The sequence below is a fragment of the Monomorium pharaonis genome, chromosome 6 (genome assembly GCF_013373865.1).
Source record: "Monomorium pharaonis isolate MP-MQ-018 chromosome 6, ASM1337386v2, whole genome shotgun sequence".
Lineage (NCBI taxonomy): Eukaryota > Metazoa > Arthropoda > Insecta > Hymenoptera > Formicidae > Monomorium > Monomorium pharaonis.
Window position 1 is genome coordinate 8183892 of NC_050472.1, and position 24591 is coordinate 8208482.

The 24591-nt window shown below is 28.6% G+C and overlaps 1 protein-coding gene and 1 long non-coding RNA gene across 3 annotated transcripts; one reads left to right on the top strand and one right to left on the bottom strand.

The window, feature by feature from the left end:
• Positions 1–174: 174 nt before the first annotated feature.
• Positions 175–1817, top strand: LOC118645910. The gene is made up of 2 exons (XR_004963550.1): positions 175–1280; positions 1402–1817. It is a non-coding gene; the product is annotated as an uncharacterized LOC118645910 (long non-coding RNA).
• On the bottom strand, positions 1733–24497 carry LOC105837962 (fatty acyl-CoA reductase 1). 2 transcript variants are annotated; one of them, XM_036287824.1, is made up of 10 exons: positions 24370–24496; positions 24069–24229; positions 23503–23751; positions 23042–23187; positions 22530–22639; positions 18791–18983; positions 11128–11370; positions 5981–6157; positions 4852–4932; positions 1733–1975 (listed from the first exon to the last, which is right to left on the bottom strand). In XM_036287824.1, the coding sequence occupies exons 2-10, from the start codon at positions 24081–24083 to the stop codon at positions 1894–1896; spliced, it is 1296 nt and encodes a 431-aa protein (XP_036143717.1). In that variant the 5' UTR covers positions 24084–24229; positions 24370–24496; the 3' UTR covers positions 1733–1893. The 2 variants fall into 2 exon arrangements, with proteins under 2 accessions (XP_036143717.1, XP_036143716.1); XM_036287823.1 differs by having other exon boundaries at positions 24069–24497.
• Positions 24498–24591: the final 94 nt, after the last annotated feature.

The following is a 24591-nucleotide window of genomic DNA, read 5'->3' on the forward strand; positions in this document are numbered from 1 at the left end:
ATCAAATTGTTTTATGGGATATATTTAGGTACACATCCGGTTTTATTTGCATATACATTTAACGTTCTTTGTATGTATATTGCATCAAGTATATACATAGAATATATATATATATATAATGTACATACTATCTAATGTGTGTACAATGTATATATATAATATATACATATTACATATAATAATGTATATACGGAATATACATACATACAATATACATATTATATACATATGTATATACTTTGAATCTTCTATGTACATACATTAATTCGGTTTCATTTGCACATACATTTCACATCCAATACATTACATATATACATTACATTAAGAAAGTATATACCTGGAATATGTAATATACATAAATGTATGTACAATGTATGTACTAAGTATATTTTTACTAAGTTTATTTTATGTTTTGTGGACATTCTCGGTCTGAAGCATTCGCAGGTTTTAATGTGTCGCGGTCCATATCGGCGAATGCCGCTTCAATAGTGGTTGCCGCTCTCAATGCGACGTTTGGATGTCTGATCTTGTTGGTGACCCTTTCAACCATGCTCCAAACATAGAAGTCTTCAGATAGCCAGTATGATATAATAAAGATATTAGCATCTTGCTACGCATTTATGTCGTCCATTGTGCTGTTGTTTGCTAGCATTCGATCGTCGGAAATAAAATTCTTTGCACATTTCAAACATTATGCTAGCATTACTTAAGATCAGTGTCGAATGCTAGCAAATAACCCAGCAAACACAGAACATGTTGTAATATTGCTGTGATGTTGCTACAATGTTATAACATTGCCGCAATGTTGCTGCTATGTTCTGTGTTTGCTGGGAACAACACAAGGGACGACGTAAATGCGTAGCAAAATGCTAACATCTTTATTAGTAACATAAGAACAATATGTGCTCATACATACATTTGTGGCTATCTGGGTCCAAAGGATTTAAATATGGGCTGTTGGGAAGCTAGAATTTGGACCAAAACATGTCGACGTTGTCCGACAACCAATTTTGAACCAAATGGTGTTGCAAAACCTTTGTTGGACTTCTCCGACTCATTATACTTCGCGACGACATCATACACAGTCGATCTCAGGTACCCGAAAAACCGAATGATTTCTATCGCTGAGCGCCCAGCGCGAACACTTTCGATAATCGCGGCTCTTTGGTTACACTTCGCACTTGATTTCAACATTGCGACTGTTTCGAGATTATGACTGTTTAGTACATGCGTCAAGCTATTTGGATGCCAATCGTGACCACTACAAATGGTACAGAACGGTAGGAAATTCAAATAAAATTTTGTCCAGATTTTGGTGCCGCACCCTGTACATATGCGCATTACATAATTTTAAATATATCGTTATTTCATAACCACTATTTTAAATTTTACTTTTGATAGGTGACTTAAAATTAACACCTCCAGAAACCCACAAAATTATTTCCATCATATAAAGGCATCTCTTCTAGAAAAGCCGAAGATATAAAAGGATTAAAATGAATAATATGTAACGATTTACATTTTAGAAAAAGTAACGGTAAAAGTAATGCGCGCATAAAAAAACAACTTTGGTATTTGTAACAGTGCAGTGATGTAGATACTTGTTACAAGATGCACGTGACTGCAAGTTTCATTTCGTATACAATGGAAAAATACATGCATACATTGATTATTTCACTTTTGCACCTTATTTACACTTTGTATATTATGTATTAAATATATACACATGATATTTAACAATATAAACAATAAAATATTTTTATTACATTGAAAATACATAATAAATTTAAGGAGAAAAATACCCTTGACTAAAAAAGATATGCATTGTATATGTGTTTGATTATCATAAATTTCAGTTCCTTATACAATATTGGTGAGTAAATAATTTTATATCTACAAAAAGATCCACTTGTATATTATCCATAACATACCAAAAAAGATGATATTTTCCATCACTGTAGAGAACAGATGTACTCTAAAAATAAATTTAATTAATTATGTAATATTATGTAAATCTTAATTATAGATAAGAGATTGTTTATATTATATTAAACAGGAAATTATATTAATTCTAATTTGTTAATTAATATAATCAAAAATGTTTTATTTTTTTTTTTTTTTATTTATACTTATGTCATACTATACAAATTTATTAGTTGAAACTCTTATATCAACTTATTGAACAGACTAAATTTATCTAATTTGATTCGATTGTAGTTTTGACGTAACCAAATTTACTCAACCCAGAGATTTATATATATATAATGTTTATATTTATATTTATATTAAGTTGGTGCAAAAATAATTGCGGTTTTTGGAAGTTCAAAATACATGCGGTTATTCTGGGCATCAACCGTGTAATTTCATGTGAAATTCTTAGACTGATATTCATAGTCGGATCTTATTTAAAGATCGTCTCAAGCAATGTCTTAAGATGCTAATACGGCTCTGTGATTGGCTAATGGCATCTTAAAACAGTACTTAAGATGATCTTAAATATAAGATCCGACTATGAATACCGGCCTTAGAACACATACCTGGAAGGTGAACAGCTTATGCTTCCCGTAGAAAAGATTTGTGTCCAAGTTGGGTGCGAGAGAAAAAGGTAGATTATATATAAGCCTTGCTCGCAATGTGCAAACGCAAGTAACGTCACGCTCACCGCACGTTTGAAAATTGAAATGTAATTTTTAATTGAGATACAATAGACAATAATCGAAAAGATGATAATTAATGTACATACTATGATAAATAATAATAAACTGTATTTATAAATAATAATAGACTTTACTTTAAATTTTTTTTATAAGTACAATAACAAATAACATTTAAGATATATTACTGATGCTTAAAGTGTATTAACTTTGAATATTTTGTCGAATAAATTTTTTATGTTTATATCACTTGCACTTTTTCCTTCGTGGAATAAACACAAATTTATATAAATTTTAGCAGTAATTTGTATAAATTCAGTCTTGTGATTATTTGAAGCATCTTGTTCCATGATATGTTCCGTCATTTTAGTATTATTAAAAACTGAATGGAAACAGTTTAAAACGTTTATATGACTAATACATTTTCAGTATTTTTTGCGATCAATATCGATGCCATCGAGATATTTCTTATATTATAACTCCTAACCTCCTACAATAATAATGCTATTTAACTTGCGGTTGCTCTCATTGCGGAATAAAGTGAAAACCTACTTTTCTCTTTTATTAAAACATATTTCTCGTCACACTTAACTTGGATACAAGCTCGATTCTTCATTTTCCTTCCAGGTATATACATACATATATGTTTTAAGGTAAAATTTTTCACTTTTCGCTTTCCATCGTTGGAAAAAAGTTACACGATCAGTGCCATGAAATAGACTTTGTTCGACTATATTTAAATAGTAAATTATTTTCAAGGTCTCGAGACGCTTTCGATCTGCTCCAATAATAGCTTTTAACTCATTATTATCAATTGCAGAATAATGCGTTCACGTCTTCGATTTTCATCTTCGTTGAAAAATTTTTGAAACCAGTGTTGAGTTACAGTTATAGGCTCACTAATGATATTCTCACCAAACACTTCATTGGCTGCGTTTAGGAGAGGATGTAGCGGTGAAACAGTTGTAAAGTTCTCAAACACGATTGGTTGTTGCCTTTCTTTTTTAGTTGAATCTAATGTATAAATCAAGTTTTAGTTGCATCTATTCTCTAAATTTCTTAGAGTGAAAATACTGCCACTCCAATTTTTCGAGTGATTTTTCACTCAATTTCAAGTGATTTTTTACTCTTTAAGAGTGAAAAAAATTGGAGTGACAATATTTTCACTCTTAAAGAGTGAAAAATCACTCGAAATTGAGTGAAAAATCACTCGAAAAATTGGAATGGCAGTATTTTTACTCTAAGAAATTTAGAGAGTAAATATACAAGGCATGTTCTACAATAGCTGGAGTAAGCATGGAGTAAGAAGTAAGACTCGGCGTAAAAGAGTTAATCCAGTGTAAGAAAGCTGGCGTAAGGGTGTAGACGAAATAAATGATTTCATTTCGTCTTACTCCTACTCCTGCTTTTCTTAATGCTCGGTCAATCACAGCGCAGAAGGAAATTACCTTACTCTTATTTCTTACTCTATTCTTACCCCAGTTATTGTAGACCAGGCCTAAATAAATCATATAAAAGATCGAGTTTTACAACAGTTACACTGTCTCAATTTGAATTTATATAACAAAATTGTACAAATTTGCTTCTTTCCGGTTTTATTTCGGTAAGAAACATAATCTTGTAAACAAGTGAAACAAGAGGTTAAACGTAAATTAATAAAACAAATTTCAAAATGATGTACTATTTGAATATAGTCGGATAAAAATTTACTTCAGAATAACCGCGTAAATTTTGAATTTCAGAAAAACCGCAATTATTTTAACACTAACAACGTAATATACATATATATATACACTTAAATTTAAAAAAAAATTAAAATATGTATAATAAATGTTAAAGTGCATCCTGGAAAAGTTTTGATTTGAAAAGTAAAAATGCTTTGTAACAAATGTATTTGTATAATGCATAAGTATATTATGATATATTCATACATGCATGAGCATATTATAATTGCTGCAAATTTATTTTAATAAATTGTAATAATAAAATGACCTTAAATATTACTTATGAAATTATTTAATTATTTCTTCTTGTTAGTGTTAGACACTATAATGACACTAATAATGGGAACCAATAATTACAGGAATAAGTAATAAATAATAATTGTTATCTAATGCAAAGATATGACTAGAGTCTATATCTACATATAATGTCACCGTCTATTCTTATGTATCTTATAATACAATAATACTTGTACCTTTGTCGACGTACTCTAGCTTCATCTAATTGGTTTAAGTCTTCATGAAGAAGAAACTTTTTGCCACCAATTATAGAGTTCCTTCAAATCATGAAATATTTTTAACCATATTTATAAACATTTAAAAGCCTTAAACTATTTTTGTAATAAAGACATTATTAATCCTTTGTTGACACTCTGGGTGTAAGCTACGCGTACAATAACTTTAACGCTCTGTACGTTTTCCAATTTTTAGAATATTGAACAAGTGGCACCATTTAGTACTAGATTGGAGAATTAACTACAATTTAGGACTATTACGTACGCGTGGCAAGCGTCAGTGTGGTCTTACCTGTCGTCAGAGGGAGGTTATGGGTGTGAACTATATGTGTCACACGTCAGTTTCGACTAAACTAAAAAACCTTGCGTTTTCGACTATTTTGTTAGTATTGATAGTAAGTGTAATAACCTTATAATATTTGCAATTTCTTTTAAATTTTGTTTATTTATTTTACATAAATTAATTTATGTGAAATATTTAGTTTAGTCGATCAGCTGACGTCTTTAACACATTGGGTAATTCACATGCATAACCTGCTTCTGACGACAGCTAAGACAACATTGACGCTTTTCACGCGTACGTAATAAAGTCCTAAACTATTCCAATTTTATTTATAAATGTTTTACATTTTTTTTGTCCAAAAATAAAGCTTTTATTAAAAAATTTTTGGTTTTTATTTATCGTAACAATCTACTTTTCATATGCAAAATAAGTTTTTTTTTTTTCAGAGTCCACTAAAAATTATTTTTTTCTTAAAATATTATATTTAAACAACTCTGCAGATTTTTAGTTTCTAACATTAAAATCTATAAAAATTACAATTTTTTAAATATCTTTTTTTTTTTTGACATATAATAAACAAAAATTTTTTTACAGAAACTATAATAAGATTTTATTAAAAAAATTATTGCAATACATTTAAGAAAACTTGATTAAATTGACCTACAATTTTTATTATAACGATTGAATGCTTTATATGAAAATGGCAGTTGTTAAAAATTGTTCTCGGTGTGAGCCCAATTTGTCAAAATTGATCGAAAAAAATGTGTGTCAACAAAAAGTTAAAAATAAAAGATATAATATGCTTACTTGAAATATTTTTTTATATCATAAGCGGAATAATCGAAAGAAAACATTTTTTGTTCTTCAGGTGGTATTAAGGATGTCAAGAACGATTTATTTATATTGCTGTATTCCCAATTATTAGACGAAAAGTAATATGTAACACAATTGACAACATATAATAGTCGTACCAATCGTATTGCCCTAAATAACATATTCATTAAAATAAAATTTGAACATAACGATATACATACGTATTCAACTATATTATTGAATCTGTAGATTTAAAATTTATAAAATGTTGTAAAACAATTGTTTCAAAAAACAATTATCTTCATATGTGCTATTACACTGAGAGAAAAATATATAATATTTACGACTATAATTGCATAGTAAAATAATTATAAAGTTAGAAATGTTATTTTTATAGTAATTATTACTATAATATTGGTAATAATAACTTTAATTTATATTGTTGAATAACTATAAAATATAGTTGAGGTGCCAGTGGACCATAAATTTATAGTTGATTTAAATTATATTATAGTTCTCATAACCATAATATTAGTTTATGTAACTTATGATATGGTTGCTATAAATTAAAATTAAAATTTTTATACACTTTTATAAAAATGTATACACTAGTTGTAGCATAAAATGACCATTATAAGCATTTACCATAAATATATAGTTATTATTACCAATATTACAGTAATAATTACTATAAAAATGATATTTCTAACTATAATTATTTTACTATGCAATTATAGTCGTAAATATCATATATTTTTCTCTCAGTGTATATAAAAGTTATATGGGAATTTTTTTCTAAATATGTAGAACAAAGAGTTTAATAGATAGAGAAAATAAAAATTTATGTAAGAAAGAATAAATGTTTTTTATAATTAAAGAAAATTATTTTGAATCATGGCTGCGCATTAAAAAAAAATTATGGTTTAGTTTCAATTACTGTTCATATTGCTGAATATTACATTTCTGTAAAGGCTACCCAATAATAAAATTAAAAAATGTCAAATAAACAATTGTTCAAAATTAAAGGGGGGGGGGGGTATACATGTTGAACGAGAATTTTTAAGCTATTTTTGAGAATTTTTTTCTTAAAAATTAATAATGCAATTGTTTTGAGATTTTAACATAATTTTATCACACATTAGAAAAAACTAAAAAAAGTTTTCTTAATATACATATAATCATTTAAATATACTAATATATTCGCCGAGGTGTCAGACACTATTTTTGGCTAGGACTCAAATTGCAACCGTGCTACAGTCGTCAATTTTTATTCGAAACATGGAAATCAAAAAGATTCTTGAAAAGTAGGCCAATAGTTTACCGATAAATGTTAAATAAAAATTTTAAGTCCAAAGTTAATTTTGGTGGCACAAGAAATAACAATTTTTTACATTTTTGTTTTTCTACTGCAAAATTAATTATTTCAACATTTTTTGTTGCAAATTGGTTATATTCACCAATAAAATACTTATTTATCTAAAAACATACGAAATTTTATTGCAATCAATTTAGTAGTTTTTAAGACATCGCGATTGTAGATTTTGAAAAAGTAATTTGGAGAAAAACACGTTCAAAAATTTTGTAATAAAAAGTTCTTACTTTACAAAAACTATGGCTATTTATCGCTAATCAGCAATTTCTGGCAAATACATTAGTTTGTCTGTATTCTCGAAGAAGAAAAAGAAGAAAGCAATAAAAGGCATGAGAAAAAAAGGACGGAGAGGCTCAACACGTGCATGCGTTTTGGTCTGTTTCTTTAAAACTGTTAATTTGACTTTTACATGTATATTCCCCTTTAATTCCATATTTTTTACCATTTTTTTCATTTTTTTGCCATGACATTGACAAAAAAGTTATAGTTCTTAAGGGAGTTCCGCTGCTAAATCAGAATGAACATATTTTCATAAAACTTTGTAGAGAAGTTTAAAGTTAGTGATATAAATTGACTGTAAAAATTTCAGAAAGCTAAACTAACTAATTATTTAGATATAAAATATTTTATTTACAATTGACTCTTATGGGAATTAATCAATTTTCATAATTTTTCCATTTTTTTATTGTCGTATTAGACGTAGAAGTAATCAACAGATTTTAGTGAAACTTTACAACAATATATCTTAGCTGTCCAGAAAAATACTGTTAAATTTTTGAAACGATGCACTTTGAGTGAAATAATTGACAGAATAAAAAAAGTTTACAAAATTGAACGATACAGCACATAAGCGTGGTAAATGTGTGCTAGTGATATAACATGCATTTCAAATTGTTGTATTTAATTATCTAAGCGTGGTATAATAGCAAAAAATGCTTATTCTCAATTTTAAAGAAATTATTTTAGTAATAAAAATAGTAGTTTATAGGCGAATTTTTTCTCTATTATTCACTATTATTCACTTTAGTTCATATACAGCAAATAAAGAAGGCAACAAAATGATTATTTGAGTATTTCTTTTTACTTGATCCTCTATAGCACTTGTGCCGGGCCTGAGCAAAGAAACTCCCTTAAATTAATAAGTCGACCAAAAACATGCCGGTTCTTAATAGATTAAAAACAAGAATCTGAAAGGCAAAGCTATGCTCAAGGTACAGAAAGAAATTCTTCTTTTAAAATTTCCTTTTCAAATTTTGAAGAGAATGTTTTAAAGTTACTATTAACGCCAAAGGCAACTCTGTTAAATAAATCTTCCCAATAAATTGAAACAATCGGTTTTCAAAGATAAAATGATTATCAAAGACAGTTGATGTCAGCAACTTTAAAAAATCCGAAACATTATATGCGTACGTGCTCGCGTCTGACTAATCTCAGCTAAGGATTACTCATAAGACTAAATTTTCACTTTTCCGCCAACTTGCTTGATGGAAAAAAAGTTTACATAAAAAGTTTTACGTTTCTATATTTCGCCGAGTTATAGACGTTTTTTAAATAAAAATTTACTAAATCAGACTTTGCATCGCAATATTTTACAGAACCCGTACAAGATGAATAAAAGTCCTTTTCTTACGCAAATTAAACTTAATCTATCGATAGAGCGATACTATTACTTGATCGATTTAGCCTTTATTAAGATTTAATAATCTAAAGGTCTTTCAAAATGGCGTCTCACATAAGAAACGCCTAGCTGTGCGTGGCATAGTTTACATTACCGTGCCTCTTACATCATAATTAAATTGATGTGCAAGTTAATAGTTTTGATTTTAACAAGCATTTATTAAATATTCTCTTTTTTAAATTGTTAAAGTTATTATTTTTTGCAAGTTTTTCCTATTATTTTTATAAATCAGTGGTTTAAAAAGACAACAGACGTAATTCACTTAGCAATGTATTATAACACAAACAAACATACAATGCCATTCGTAGATTCGGTAAATGTCATTATTTTTGTTTGCTATATATCTTAATAAACGTTTAAGGGGATGCCGGACTGCTTCTCAAACTTGTTCGAGGTCGATAATGTAGAGTCATTCGTGTACATCATTAATGAGATTTCGTATATATTTCTTTTATAGATTTAGAAATTCTTTTCCAGAATTAAAGTACATATATTAATATTAATCTGTGAATTAAACTAGTGCTCTGTTTCTATCCTCGGACCGCCTCGGACCGATTCTTCACTCACACATATATACGAAATTTTCTCTGAGGCTTTTTTCTTACACCAAAGCTTCTAGCTCATTTCTGCAAGCATTTTATTATTCTTTCATGTAATAAGATTAGTGCGTACTAGTTATTTGTACGTACAGAGTCTTTAAAACTTATGTGTTACAGATGAAACCCAGTGAACACATTTTATAGTGGCAATATAACATGGAAGTTACATGTAATTTAACATTGTTATTCTTGTGATATGTAGGTGCTATATGACATGGAAATAACCTGTTACGTAATATTTGTTATACGCAAGTGATATAGCTGTTATACATCGTTTTTGCGTTACAGCAGTTATTCAACAAAAATTGTATAATCGTAACATAACACGTTCGTATCAATGTTATTACGAAACGATGCGTCGTAGTTGACTCAGAAATCAGACAACATTACAACATCCTGAATGATAGATCTATTTGAAAATAAAAAAAATTATTATAAAGATAATGTTTTCAAAAATAACAGTTTGTCTACAATTACTGCGCACAAAAAAATGCACAAAATCGAAATTCATTATGTGCTGAACAAAAACAGAATAATAAATGTATACTATTCAATTTTTCTTAGAATTACAATCTATATAGTTAATCATCTAATTAATCATTTGAACGCTTCAAAGATTAGTGCTAAATAGATCGCAATTTCTATCAAATTATTAAGGTTATAGAAAAAGATAAATTTAACAATGAAATTAATAAGTAAATAAATTAATGCTATTTATTTTTAATGTTTTGCAAAATTTAATTACTTTTATAAAAAATAATATAGTTGCGTCAGTTTATAACATATAAGTATATGTAGACAATAACAAGTACCCATATCGATGAGTCAAATTGGCGTAGCAGGTAGAGTACAAAGTTCGTCATCCTAAGGTCCCGGGTTCAAACCTAGCAGCGACAAGTAAAAATAAAATAAAAAATTACATAATTTAAATTTAATTAATTAATAAAAATTTATTCTAAATGTAGTATGTGCTGTCAATAAAAATAATTTTTAAAAAATGACATTTTTATTTTATTTTGTTTTTCTTTGTAACTGTTGTGTAACGGTTAGATAACATGTAATTATAACATGTTATATTGCTGAGTCGGAAATTGTAACTTACATGTAAGTTACGTGTAATTTCAGAGTAACGTAACCTGTTATATTCGGTTACATTGCTGTTACATTGCTGCTATATTACTGTGTTCACTGGGAAGATACGAGGCAACTGCACAAAAATATAATTTTTTAACTTCTTTTGTTTTTTACATAATATTATAGGTAGGTACAATTTGTTATTGTCTATACTTTAATTCTAGAGAAGGATTTTTAATTCTATGAAATCAGTAAAAAAATAGGCCTAGTTACAAATAATAACGTTCAATCGGTAAAACAGATGTCTCCAGCATCCCCTTAAATAAATTAAATTTTGTTAATTGAATCAAATACATGAAGGAAAAACTTGCATTTTCTAAATTAGTTAAATTAGTTAAACATTTAATTTAAGACTTACATAGGTCGACGTCCAGAGCACCTTAAAACCCAATCTATTAATATAGCTGGCGGAACATGTAATAACATCGTTAATATATAAAATAAAGTAAAATTAGTAGTGTATATTATTCTTTGATTCCAGACAGTCCCTTCCAGAGGTATCTCATCACTCAATCTTACACACATGTCTATGTCATATTCATGTGTTGTACGTTTCTCATTTACACAATTTAAAACAAATAAATTAGAACCTTTAGTAAACCTATAATATAGTATTAATAATTATAATTATACATTAATTAATCTATAAGTAACTGATTGTTACGTAAACAAAATTTTATAAGATTTGTATAAAAAGAAGACAAATATTTGCTTTTAAATAAATTAACCACATGAAAGAAAATGGACTTATGCAATTTTATATTATCATATATAACACAGGCACACAAAAAGAAGTGGTTGGTCCGGCGGACCAGACAGTCAATCCTTGTGTATTTCGACCCGCTGAATCCGAATCCAAGGTCAGAATTGCAAAGTTAGCTCGTATTTCATAACCTCAAAAAAAATTTTTTTTTAAATGTTGATCCGGCAATCCGGACTAGTCAATTTTTATGTATTTTGACCCACTGAATCCAAATCCAAGGTCAGAATTGCTTAATTGGCTCATTTTTTCCTAACTTCAAAAAAAAAAATTTTTTTTTATGTTTGTCCGGCGGACCAGACTAGTCTATGATCCTTATGTATTTTGACCCGCAGAATTCAAATCCAAGGTCAGAATTGGCTTATTTTTTTTTAACCTCCGATATGAGATACCACAAAACCGTAGAAACATTAATGACAAAAACAAAGATCTCTACAAAAATTCCTTCTGTATCGCGAATCAAGAATCCGATTGGGTCCCCAAGAAAATATGTAGTTCTTGTTATAAAATGTTGCCAAGTTATGAAAAGAACAAGACAAAACTAAGAATAAGAGTACCTGCTATATGGAAGAAATCGATGATCAGAGAAGATTGCTATTTCTGTATGACAAGTCTGAATAGAATAAACAACACAAAAATAAGTCAGCATTATGCTACGCCAATGTTTCGAGTTTAACGAAATCTATATATGTATCAGCATCCGACGAAACAAACGATAAAGTCATAGATACAAGTATTACTTCTGAACTCAATCGAATGGAAATTGATGGATGTTTGGAAGAATCTGAGAGTAATACTGAAAGCGAGATTGAGAGTGAAAGTAAATCAACTGATGGTGACTATGTTTTGTATAATATTTCAAAAAAGCCAGGAAAAATAACACAAGAGAAGTTGAACGATCTCGTTCGAGATTTGGGTTTGCCCAAGGATGGAGCAGAGTTTCTGGCGTACTAATTGAAACACAATGCTAGGAAGGTGAAAAATGTAAAAACTTCCTATTATCATGACAGAGAAAGAAAATATCGGCAATATTTCTCTGCAGATGAAGAACAGAAAAACATTGATTAGTCTATTGTCACAATGTTATTGGATTAATGAACAAACTGAAACCTGGATGTTACAAGTCTGATGACTGGAGACTATTCATCGATTCTTCTAAGAGAAACTTGAAAGCAGTGCATAATACTAATGTATATGCCTTCATTCCTATACCGCACTCAGTAGTGATAAAAGAAGAGTACACAAACCTGAAAACAGTTCTTGAAAAAATTAAATACACAGAACATAAATGGCAAATTTGTGGGGATCTGAAAATTCTCACCATATTATTGAGTAAACAATCAGGTTACACAAAAAATTCATGCTTTCTATGTGAATGGGATAGTAGAAATCGTACGAACCATAACATAAGAAAAGAATGGCCGACAAGAACATCTCTGCAACCTGGATCTAAAAACATCATAAATAAACCGTTATTTGAGCCTTCAAAAGTTCTTCTTCCACCTTTTTATATCAAATTAGGATTCATAAAACAATGGGTAAAAGCTTTGAAGAAAAAAGGTGAATGCTACTAGTATTTACAAGAAAAATTTTCTAACCTCTCTGATGCGAAATTGCGGGAAGAAATTTTCGATGGACCTCAAATACGTAAAATGTTGAGAGACGACAATTTTGTCACCAAAATGAATAAAAACGAAAAAGCTGGCTGAGTTTCAAAGGTGTTACAGAAAATTTTCTAGGAAATCACAAAAGTCAAGATTACAGAAAAAGGGTGGCGAAAATGATAGAGAACTATAGAAAACTAGGTTGCTTAATGAATCTTAAGTTGCATTTCTTGGATTTTCATATCGACTACTTCCTAGAAAATCTAGGTGATTACAGTAAAAAACAGGCAGAAAAATTTCATTAGGACATCAAGGAGATGGAGCATCGATATCAAGGCAAGTGGGATGTAAACATGATGGCTGATTTCTGCTGGACGCTCAAACGAGATGTCTCTGTGAAAGGAAAGAAACATAAGAGAAAGCTATTGCACAGAATCTTTGAAAATAAAAGAGTTAGATATAATAGAAAAGGGGAGTAAATTTTCTACGCTATTCATTCACGCTATTCGTTCTCAGACTTGTTATCTGTATTGAATTTTCCCCAGGTAATGTGGTTACGCAAGTCTGCACGCTCCGGATTATACATTTGTGACCCAAACTGCTTTCACAAGGTGTTTTTTTAGGTTAAAATTTTAGGAAAAAATTAACAAATTCAGCAATTCTGACCTTGTATTTTTTTGAGGTTAGGAAAAAATGAACCAATTCAACAATTTTGATCGTGGATTTGGATTCAGCAGGTCAAAATACATAAGGATTGACTAGTTTGATCCGACGGACCAACCACTTTTTTTGTGTGCCTGTGTAATTGGCCATACGGACATATACACATACACGCGTGCTCACGCATACACTCTGAGGCAAAATCTTTCTCGTCCAAATAAATTCGCATAGGGAAAAAAAACTGAGAAAAATTAGATATAAAATTTAAGTGGAAAATTGTTCAGTTGCTAGCAATCAAAGAATGATAATAAAAACTCTTGGGTAATAACTAATCTGGAAAATATTTATTGATATAATTAAAGAAAAACACAATTTTTTGGCCAGGCGATTTCTGGCCCTTATCAAGTGTATCTCGTGTAAGTTACGTTAAGTACATTAAGTGTCTATCAATATCAATTCGCAACAGCAAATGTTAAGTATTGTTTAGAAAAACGTGTTAGAAAACACGTCTGTAATACTCCGCAACCTTTGTCAAGAAAAATTAAATATGAGTAAAGCACTAAAATTTGGAATAATAATGTCGGAGTTGTTTGGAAGTCTTTGAGTATAGCGGAGTAATTGCGAAGTGATTGTCTTTAATCTCAAAATAAGAAAGATGGTGAGAATATGGCACCATTTTTAATAAAAAATGTTTCAAATGTAATAAAATAAAAAAGACAAGCATTAATCGTATCGAAGAATTTACAAAGTTGTAAAGCTATTTTTCTGCTGAATGCAGCCAATAAGTTCCACTATTCAGATTTAATGCTCCTGGTCCATCGCCGTAGCCATTAAATTTATGACATTAGAAGTGAGAAATGACATGTTGACAACCTACTTTTTGGGTCCGTGCCATTTGCAAATAAAAATAAATTTGAATAAAATAACGTATAAAATCACTTTAATATATTGGTTAAAATATGGCGAATGATATCCTTTTTTTATAATAGTCAATACATAATCGTCAAATAAATATGATGCAAGGTCGATTTTTCCCTGCTATAAAAAAAGGAAAATTTTTCTTTTATGTGTATAATAGTTACAATTCGCTGTATTTTGAGGAATTTATAAACACGACACAAGTTACAGCAACAGAAGAATACAGCAAATAATTACGACATAGCACGGACGCAAAAATGGCGTTGTCAACGTTTCTTACTTATGGGGATTTATCGGTTTCGAATTTTCAAAAAATCGATTTTAAGCAAGAGGAACAATACGAGGAGGAAAAAGGAATTTTGTATAAACCAGATATAATTAATTAAACGTAAGTAATTTTTTTACATAAAATTTGTATTTCAAAACTTTAACGCGATTTTCTCGAAACTGAATTTTTTCGCACGGCGGAAAAAATATTTAAAAAACTACTCGACGGATGTTTTGATTTTTTAATTTGTTGTAGTACATATCTGTGGCTCCAGTATAGACTAAAATCATAACGATTGGTTAACAATTTCTTGATTTTTTAACACCTTTTTCTTACGAAATCGAGGTTCTTTTTTTTAAACCTTCCGCCATTTTTGTGATTTTTCGGTCAAAATTCCCCATTCTAATCTATATTGGAGCCTTTTTCCTATAGATTAATTATTTTTTTATTTTTATTTTTATTTTTTTTCAGGCGATTTATTTTACCGGAATCCATTCCGCCAATGATTTTTAGCACTTTTTTTGCAAAAACATATTTATATAATAAATTACATAAATCAATTTAAAAAGTTTTTTTGTAATTAAATAATATAACAAATGTGTACTTATTAATTGACAGCAACGATTGACTGGCAATGATGATATTACAAAATTACGACGACATTTCGGCCCTTTGGGCCCTTTTCAAGTTAATGCTAAAAAATGATGGATTTATAGTAAATAATATAACGTCGGGTGACGTAAAGAGACTTTACTTTATTTAAATAATATGAATTTCGAACATACGTTACACGAAAAACGGAGATAAACTAAATTTTTTTTTTAAACAATATCTGGTTAATTAAATAAGAAAGTTTATCGTCTACACACCAAGGACATCTTGGAAATATGAAAATTTTACTGAATAAACATATTAGTAGAGCTAGAAAAATTAAAGTCCAATTTAATTAAGTTAACTATGCTAAATAAATGAATCCATAAAAGGTCGAAAAAGACAAAAAATAATAATAAGGCTTACATGTCATTGATAATGAAAAACGATAATGTCCAAGATATAGCGCATTAAATAAGAGTGCACTACGTCAGAGATTATCAGAAATATAAAATATAAGTCAATAGTGAAGAAGCTAGACTAGCTATCATATTAAAGCTATATAAGATCACTCTTTGAAAGTAGAATATGGACTGATAGCTTCAGAGAGTTTTGAACGGGAGAAGGTTGACTAGAAGAACAATTTTTTAGGGATCGTATAGATTAAATCTAAATTAACTTGATTTAAAGTTTGGCTAACACGTTTGCTTAAACCTTTAATGTAAGGGATAGAAAAATGTTTCCGTATATCGAAGTTGTTGAGATTCTCATTTTTATTGTTATAATTAATGTTATTTATTTGTTTTAATCTTTCGTTAATTTGTCTATTAATTATATCTGGTGGAAAACAGTTATTGTGTAAAATGCTTTTGATAATATTAATGTTAGATAGGTGAAAACGTCTGATAATAAGATAGCCCGGTCGACCAAACTCGTAATTGAATTTATTTTGTACTTATGGGGGTGACTGGATAGTTCACGTAGTTACTACGTGATTATCGTCTCCACATTAGGTAGTCCTCTTTATAACATAGCTTGTTTTTTACACAAAATCTTGTAGAAATCGATTCATAGACCTAGTTCCTACATCAAGTTGGTTGTTTGCAAGGACTATTAGAAAAGAAAAAATCAGCGAAGATTAGCTCCTCATCTCAATAGATGTTACTGCACTTCTTACTAACATCCCCAAAGAATTAGTTTATAAAAGAATAGAGAACAGATGGAGTGATATATCGCAGTACACAAAATTTAATTTATCACAGTTCCTGTTTGCAATTGAATTAGTCTTGAACTCAACAAGTTTTTGTTTTAATGGGCAGATATACGAACAGATTTTTGGTAGCCCCATGGATTCTCCGCTTTCTCCGATCATATCTAATATTGTAATGGATGATCTTGACACCCACTGCTTGAACGCATTAGATTTTAAAATACCTATTTTTTACAGATATGTTGACGACATTTTTGCAGTAGTACCTAAATCCAAAGTTGATGACATTCTCAACATTTTTAATAGTTCATCCACGTCTCAAATTCACCAACAAAATAAAAAAAAAATTCTATTTCGTTTTTAGACACCACAGTTATTAGTGAGGGAAATAATCCACTTACTAATTAGTACAGGAAATCCTTTTCGAGTGGCTACGTGAACTATTTCTCCAGTCATCCCCATAAGTACAAAATAAATTAAATTACAAGTTTGGTCGACCGGGCTACCTTATTATCAGACGAACGTTTTCATCTATCTAACATTAATATTATCAAAAGCATTTTACACAATAACTGTTTTCCACCAGATGTAATTAATAGACAAATTAACAAAAGATTAAAGCAACTAAATAACATTAATTATAACAATAAAAATGAGAATGTCAACAACTTCGATATATACGAAAACATTTTTCTATCCATTACATTAAAGGTTTAAGCGAACGTGTTAGCCAAACTTTAAATCAAGTTAATTTATATTTAATCTATACGATCCCTAAAAAATTGTTCTTCTAGTCAACCTTCTCCCGCTCAAAACTCTCTGAAGCCATCAGTCCATATTCTACTTTCAAAGAGTGATCTTATGTAGCTCTAATATGATAGCTAGTCTAGCTTCTTCACTATTGACTTATATTTTATATTTCTGATAATCTCTGACGTAGTGCACTCTTATTTAATGCGCTATATCGTGGACATTATCGTCTTTCATCATTAATGACACGTAAGCTTCATTATTATTTTTTGTCTTTTTTGACCTTTTACGGATTTGTTTATTTAGCATAGTTAACTTAATTAAATCGAACTTTAATTTATCTAGCTCTACTAATATGTTTATTCATTAAAATTTTCATATTTCCAAGATGTCCTTGGTGTGTAGACGATAAACTTTCTTCTTTAACTAATCAGATATTGCTCTTAAAAAAAAAAAAATTAGTTTATCTCCGTTTTTTATGTAACGTGTGTTCGGAAACTTATATTGTTTACTGTAAATCCATTGTTTTTTAGCATTAACTTGAAAAGGGCCCAAACCAAAGGGCCGAAACGTCGTCGTAATTTTCTAATATCAACATTGCCAGTTGTTGTTAATTAATAAATACACATTTTTACTATTCATTACTGGCAAATTTTTACATTTATTTCGAAATAATATAACAGTATAGTTAAAAGTTTCAAAAAGATTTCTTTGTTCTCTTAAAAAAAAATTATTAAAAATTTTTTTTATTTCTTTTTTCGAGGCCGATAAGTCCCCTTAATGTCACAAATTTTGTATGGCTGCGGTAAGGAGTCAGAAACCTTAATAAAATATTGAATAAAATGCATACGATCTTGTTATAAACATAAATTGATGTAGTTTTAATAAAAAAAGCTTCCTCTAATTTAATTATATTTTAATACATTTTAATAAGTTAATTCTAGAAGACAAATGCGGGGTGCATTATCACTCTAAACAAATTTCAAATTACGTTTATTTTTTGTATATCATTTGCTTTAGATGGATATTTCAATATTTCCCTAATAAAAAAAATTATATTTATTACATCATCGTTTTCTTCATTAAAAAACAAAAAAAAATTAACTACTTAATTATCAATTTACTGCTAATACTATAGAAAGGATTGAGACATCCGAGAAGTTTGGGCGTTTTACCACGCTTTTATCTTTGAAAATAGGCAATTCAGTTTTGTCTTCTAGAGTTAAAAACTCATAATTGTAACATATATACTAATCATACGTGGTCAATCCAAGTTTCCAGCATACAACGAGCATAGCTTTAATGACAATGTCTACTGGTACAATGTTGTTATGACAACTCCTGTCTAAGTAACCTACTCGTATTACTCCTTTTCCGCCACCAATGTAAAGGCCTATTGGACCATAATAGTTATCTATCCATCCTGGAAATGGTTCCCTTATTGATGACGTAACTAAAATTTGAAACACGTGCAAATTAAATTATTGTTATTAGGTTATTATTAAATTTTAATAATTTTTTAATAATAGAAGAAAATGTGGCAATATCACCCATATACATTTTTACAATAACTTTGTTAATAATTAATATTTTAACCCATTTAGAACCAAATGTCCACTATTTTTTCTTCACGATCAACGCTCAAACTTTTTATATAGACGTCGTAGAAAAAAAACTCAGCGTTTTCGATAATCTGAAATCTTCTCTTTCAAATACCTGTGTCAGAATTGACGTAGAAAGTGAGTAAAAAAAGTTATGGCTTATTTTTTCAAGAAGAGCAATATTTTTCGACATTTTTTTCTAAAAATTCCACATTTTGGATACGAAAATGTCCTGCAGAATCATTGCAATAGAGATAACTCGCAGAATAGATATCTGTTCTTTCAAATCTTATTGCGATTTTTCAAAAATTTAACATGGCCGATTTAATATGACGGTCAAAAGATGGGAAAACCGTATATAACCAAAATATTCTCGACCTTTTCGCTTTTTTTTGTAATATTTCTTTAAAATACTTTAAAAATATATAAGTTTGTTATTTTATGCAAGAATAATACATAATTAATACAAATAATGGCGGTTTCTTTCAAGAAATGCGAGAAAAACGTTTATCGCCAAATAATGGAGAAGTCATAAGTAAGTGCTTATATCTAGTATTTTATCATGCTCACATCTTTGCATACACCTATATATACATAAAAAAATATATATATACAGGGTGTCCCAAAACATGTGGGTCAACGCTCGTAAAAAGGTAGAAAGGATTGAGATGAACATAAAAGTTCAATATCGTCTTAGGTTAGGTCTTTGGTTAGGTCCACCAATAATTGAGGTATTAACGTATGAAATATGCAAATAATCTAATTAACTTTTATCATAATTGTGAACAGTAAATTAATGAAAGCTTATCATACATTCACGATAGATTTTTTCTTCCGTGTTATGGCTCGAACGGATTGAGCTCTTCCCTCGGCGCGCTCTTATACGCATAATTTGAAAAATTAATACCTTGATTATTGGTGGACTTAACCCAAGACCTAACCTAATCCAAGATATTGAACTTTTATGTTCATCTCGATCCCTTCTACCTTATTACGAACGTTAATCTACATGTTTTGAAACATCCTGTATAGATAATTATCTTTTTATTTTCACATTCTTTAACCGTCAAAATATGTTACCGTTGCCAGATTCTTAACCTGAGAAGGTAACTGTAAATTAGAGAGTTCTTTTTGTTTTTTTGTCTTTTTTAAGCCTTGCTTCAAGAAATTTCATATGAAGGAACGCTTATAAATTCTATAATAAGTTGAAATCAAATAAAAATTGTTTTAAAAAAATAAAAAATGCAATAAAAGTAAGACTTGAAAAAATATCCTACCCAAATAAAAAAATAACAAAAATAAAAAAACAAAAGGATTCTCTAATTCACATTTATTTCTTCGCGGTGAGAGTCGGGCAACGGCAACATATTTTAACGGCTAACAAATAAAAAGATAATCATCTAGATATAGATATATATATATATATATATATATATATATATATATAGCTATACAGCACAGAAAGATTGCAACAACATTGTGGCAACATTTCAACGCAAGATTTCAATATTGTATAAACGTTGTGAAATATTGTTGCAAGATTGCAGCCATATTATTCAGAAAAAGGTTATTCAAAATAATTCATTCGATTTTAAATAACTATTTTAAAATTTAACAAATACAGAGTAATTAATGAAACTTCAATCAAAAGCTAAACTTTGCAAGTTTTGTCTTTTATCTTATATAAAAACATTTATAAGATGTGAGAGACAAAACTTGCAAAATTTATCTTTTGGTTGATGTAATCACTAATCACTCTGTTGTTAAATTTAAAATATATTAGTTATTTAAAATCGAATGAATTGATCGGATGATATTTGGGTGATCGTTTGGTTGATGTCACTATAATCACTTCGTATTTGTTAAATTTAAAAATACAGTTATTTGAAATAATTTTGAATAACCTTGTACTTTGTTATACACAAATGGCCTTTACTTTTAAATTATGATTGTAATATTTTGTATAATATTCCATAATTTGTGATTATCAGTTCTTAATAAAAAAATTAATCACATATGCATATCGAAATTAAATTACAAATTATGGAAAACTATACACAAAAACATAATATGAAAGCAAATACGCATGTAAAGTTCTGCACATTTTTAAAAACAATGTATGAATTTCGTAAAATGTATTTTAATATCTTAATTATAGTATATTTCAAATAATTACTATTTATTCTGCAATACTATACAATACTATAATGTGTGTCATATGCATAAAATTGCACATGTATTAAACATTTTCTTATATTTTTTGAAACAGTTAATCAAAATAAAGAAAAAAGGGGAAAAAGTATTATAACATAATGTTTTCATATTACAATTATCTGACCATTTCTGACTATAAAAAATGAAATAAAGTATCTAATACAATTTTTTATGATCAGAAATAGATACCATATTTAAACATATACAAAACTAAAAGTTTTACATATGCTTTGATAAAATTGTATATGTATATATATATATATATATATATATATATATATATCATTATTCTGCAGCAGCCGCGAGTAGTTCGCGAGATCGCTGCTAGGCAAGGGCGCGGCGCTTCTCCTTCTCGTAAGAAAATTTACACCAAAAGGTTGAGAAAATATAAAAATAAAGAGAATTGAGAAAAAAAAATTTTAACCCTTGATCCTTAGTCTAATGCAGTGGCCAGGAAAAAGAGCGAGAAACACTATAGCTATAAAGTGTAACTCACATATATGTGATTCTTGTAGAAGGAAGTAAAGTAATTTACTAGATCTAGAGAGAGATGAATATATATAACATGCGCGCGCGTGAGGCTTGCATGCGTGTACGTAATATATCAATATACTAAAAAATACTAAAAAGATTCCGTATGATATCATGAGTATATACTACAGGATATTCTCAGTACATTTGTAGAAGCAATTGAGGGCGCTGATAGGAACTTGCTTAGCATATCCTCAGTATATCATAGTGCATATATCAAATGTTCCAAGAACATTAGTCATGTACGATTATGATATTCTGAAAACATTCTCAGAATATACTTGTTCCTGCATATATAATCATACATAATACCATATAAAACCATGTATAACTATATCTTTTTCTATATAGACAAACATGGATTATTTTCTCCTGAGTATTTATCACTTCTGCAGGAATTTTGGAGATATTTTGCTATCTGAGATTGTAAGGATTATTTAAATTTACAACAAAATTCCTAGTTTACGTTTAAGATTTTAATTACTTTTGATAATTATCACTAATGATATGAATAAGATTTATGAATTCTTACAATGATATTAAATAAAACAAGAAATGTAAAAATATTGAACATACCTAACCCACAGTACATTAAAACTATTTCATATACATTAATTTATTTCTAATAATTGATAGTAAATCTAAGTACATACCTATAGAAGGTCTTACAATCGCGCAAGGCAAGGAGAAAGAATATTCTTGTATTGTACTCTCTGCTAGGTTTTTCGAAAAAATATACGTATTGGGTGCATAATCCAAAAATCTGCACAAAATTAAATAAATACACACAAAATTAAGAATTACACTGTCAAATAATTTAAAAACTTTTAAGGCATTAATTATGTTACTTTTTTTTAAATTGGATTTATAAATGCAAAAAATGTTTGATACATACGGCGGTTTTTAATACTTTTGAGACTAAATGGCTCAAAATGTAATGTGATAAATCAATTCCACTCATTTCATGGATTAGTTTATAGCAATAAAAAGTTAGATAAAGATTCAATCTATCTCATCTATTTAGTGTTTTGGTTGTAAAATGTGTGTCAGACAGTATTATTAAAGACAAGGATTTATATTAAAAAATAATTTCCAGAAAAACTACCTTAGATTATATAAAACGTCTATATAAAATTTATAAGAACGACTTGTGCTCTTAACTTACTTAGCCATAAAAACATTTAAAGTATGCTCATCTAATGATTCGGCCATATCTATCATTTTCTTCCAATTAACGATAGGTGAGTATACTTTTTCTTCTACGAATGGTTTATTTACATTTGTAAATGCTGTACTAACATACACTAACGCCTTTAAAAGATAAGAATATTAATTTAAAGATTTTATTTCTTTGGAATTTTTAGTAAATGAAAAAGTTGTTATAAAAATGGATATTTAAATTGATATTATTGATTTTCAAATGTTACGACATTTTAATACTATACTTTTTCTTTTAAGATTACTGTATTTTAAATACTTTTAAGCTCGAAAAGTACATATTGATGATATGCATTTTTAAAGATAATTTATAATAAAAATACGAATCATTGCGTAAAATTATAGAAGATACTATGTGACAAAATGTGTTATTATAAAACACAATCGCAGTTACTTTTTCTAACTTACTACAATGTTTTTCATGTTTTGAGCTAAAATACAGATGTCTCTCGTTGATCTAATGTTGTTAAGTATGGCATATTTTAAGCTGTCATTAAATTTTACACTCGCTGCTCCATGAATTATTATAGTCACTCTATCAATTAACATTTGCTTATCCTCATCCGATAAACCTAACATCTTTTCGCTAACATTACCAGAAATTGGAATTACTTTTTTGAAACTCGAAGGTCGCTCTTCACGCAATTTGTCAAATAACTAAAATAATAAAACATTATTTTTTTATAAAATAATTTTCTTATAATAAAAGTTTTTTATAAAATTTGTATTAAATGTATAACCAAGAAATAAAATGTTTAATGACATTTGTAACAACATTATATTTATATTTATTTTATAATTTTTGACATATATATTAATTACACAATTCTTATTTAAAAAGTAACTTTCTTTAGTAATGATGTTACAATAGTATCTATAAAAAATTCTTTTTGTCAGTTTTGTATATAACACATCAGGATTGTTAAAATCTTGCAGAAACGTTATAAAAAGTTTTTCTTCTCTATTTAACTTACTGGTAAGTTTAACATTTTCTCGAATCTTTGATTAACATCTAGTCCTTTTGCTGGACGTATCAAGAGAAATATTTCACGAACATCTGGACATGATCGCAATACCTTTTCGATAAACACTTTACCCAAAAATCCTGTTGCACCGGTCAAAAATATACTTTGTCCTGCGTAAAATGCAGGAATCGATTTAGCTGGATCAATTGTCATCATATTTATTATTTTTTTAAAAGAACAATATGAACAATATAAACCAAGAAATGCGAAGTAAGATATAAAGTATTGAAACACTTGGAACTGCTATTACTTTTATGATAAGGGTAGAGAGTCGTATATGAAATTAGAATAAACGTTATTGATTTCAAATGGTCATGACAACTTTCACTTCAAATGGCTATGACAACTTTCTTTACTACTGCTTAAATATGAATTCTATAGTCAATGTTTGTGCCATTCCAGTATAAGTGTGATGGAATTATTTATGCTTTAATACAGGAAATGACGGAAATCTCTCTCGTGCAGTATAAAG

Coding starts and splice junctions, on each gene's coding strand:
- LOC105837962 (XM_036287823.1), bottom strand. CDS start 24,275: ATGATGACAATTGATCCAGCTAAATCGATTCCTGCATTTTACGCAGGA. Junction 18,984..22,529: donor GATTGTAAGACCTTCTATAG/GTATGTACTTAG, acceptor TTCAAATTTTAG/TTACGTCATCAATAAGGGAA. Junction 1,976..4,851: donor GCTAGAGTACGTCGACAAAG/GTACAAGTATTA, acceptor ATTTATTTTTAG/AGTACATCTGTTCTCTACAG.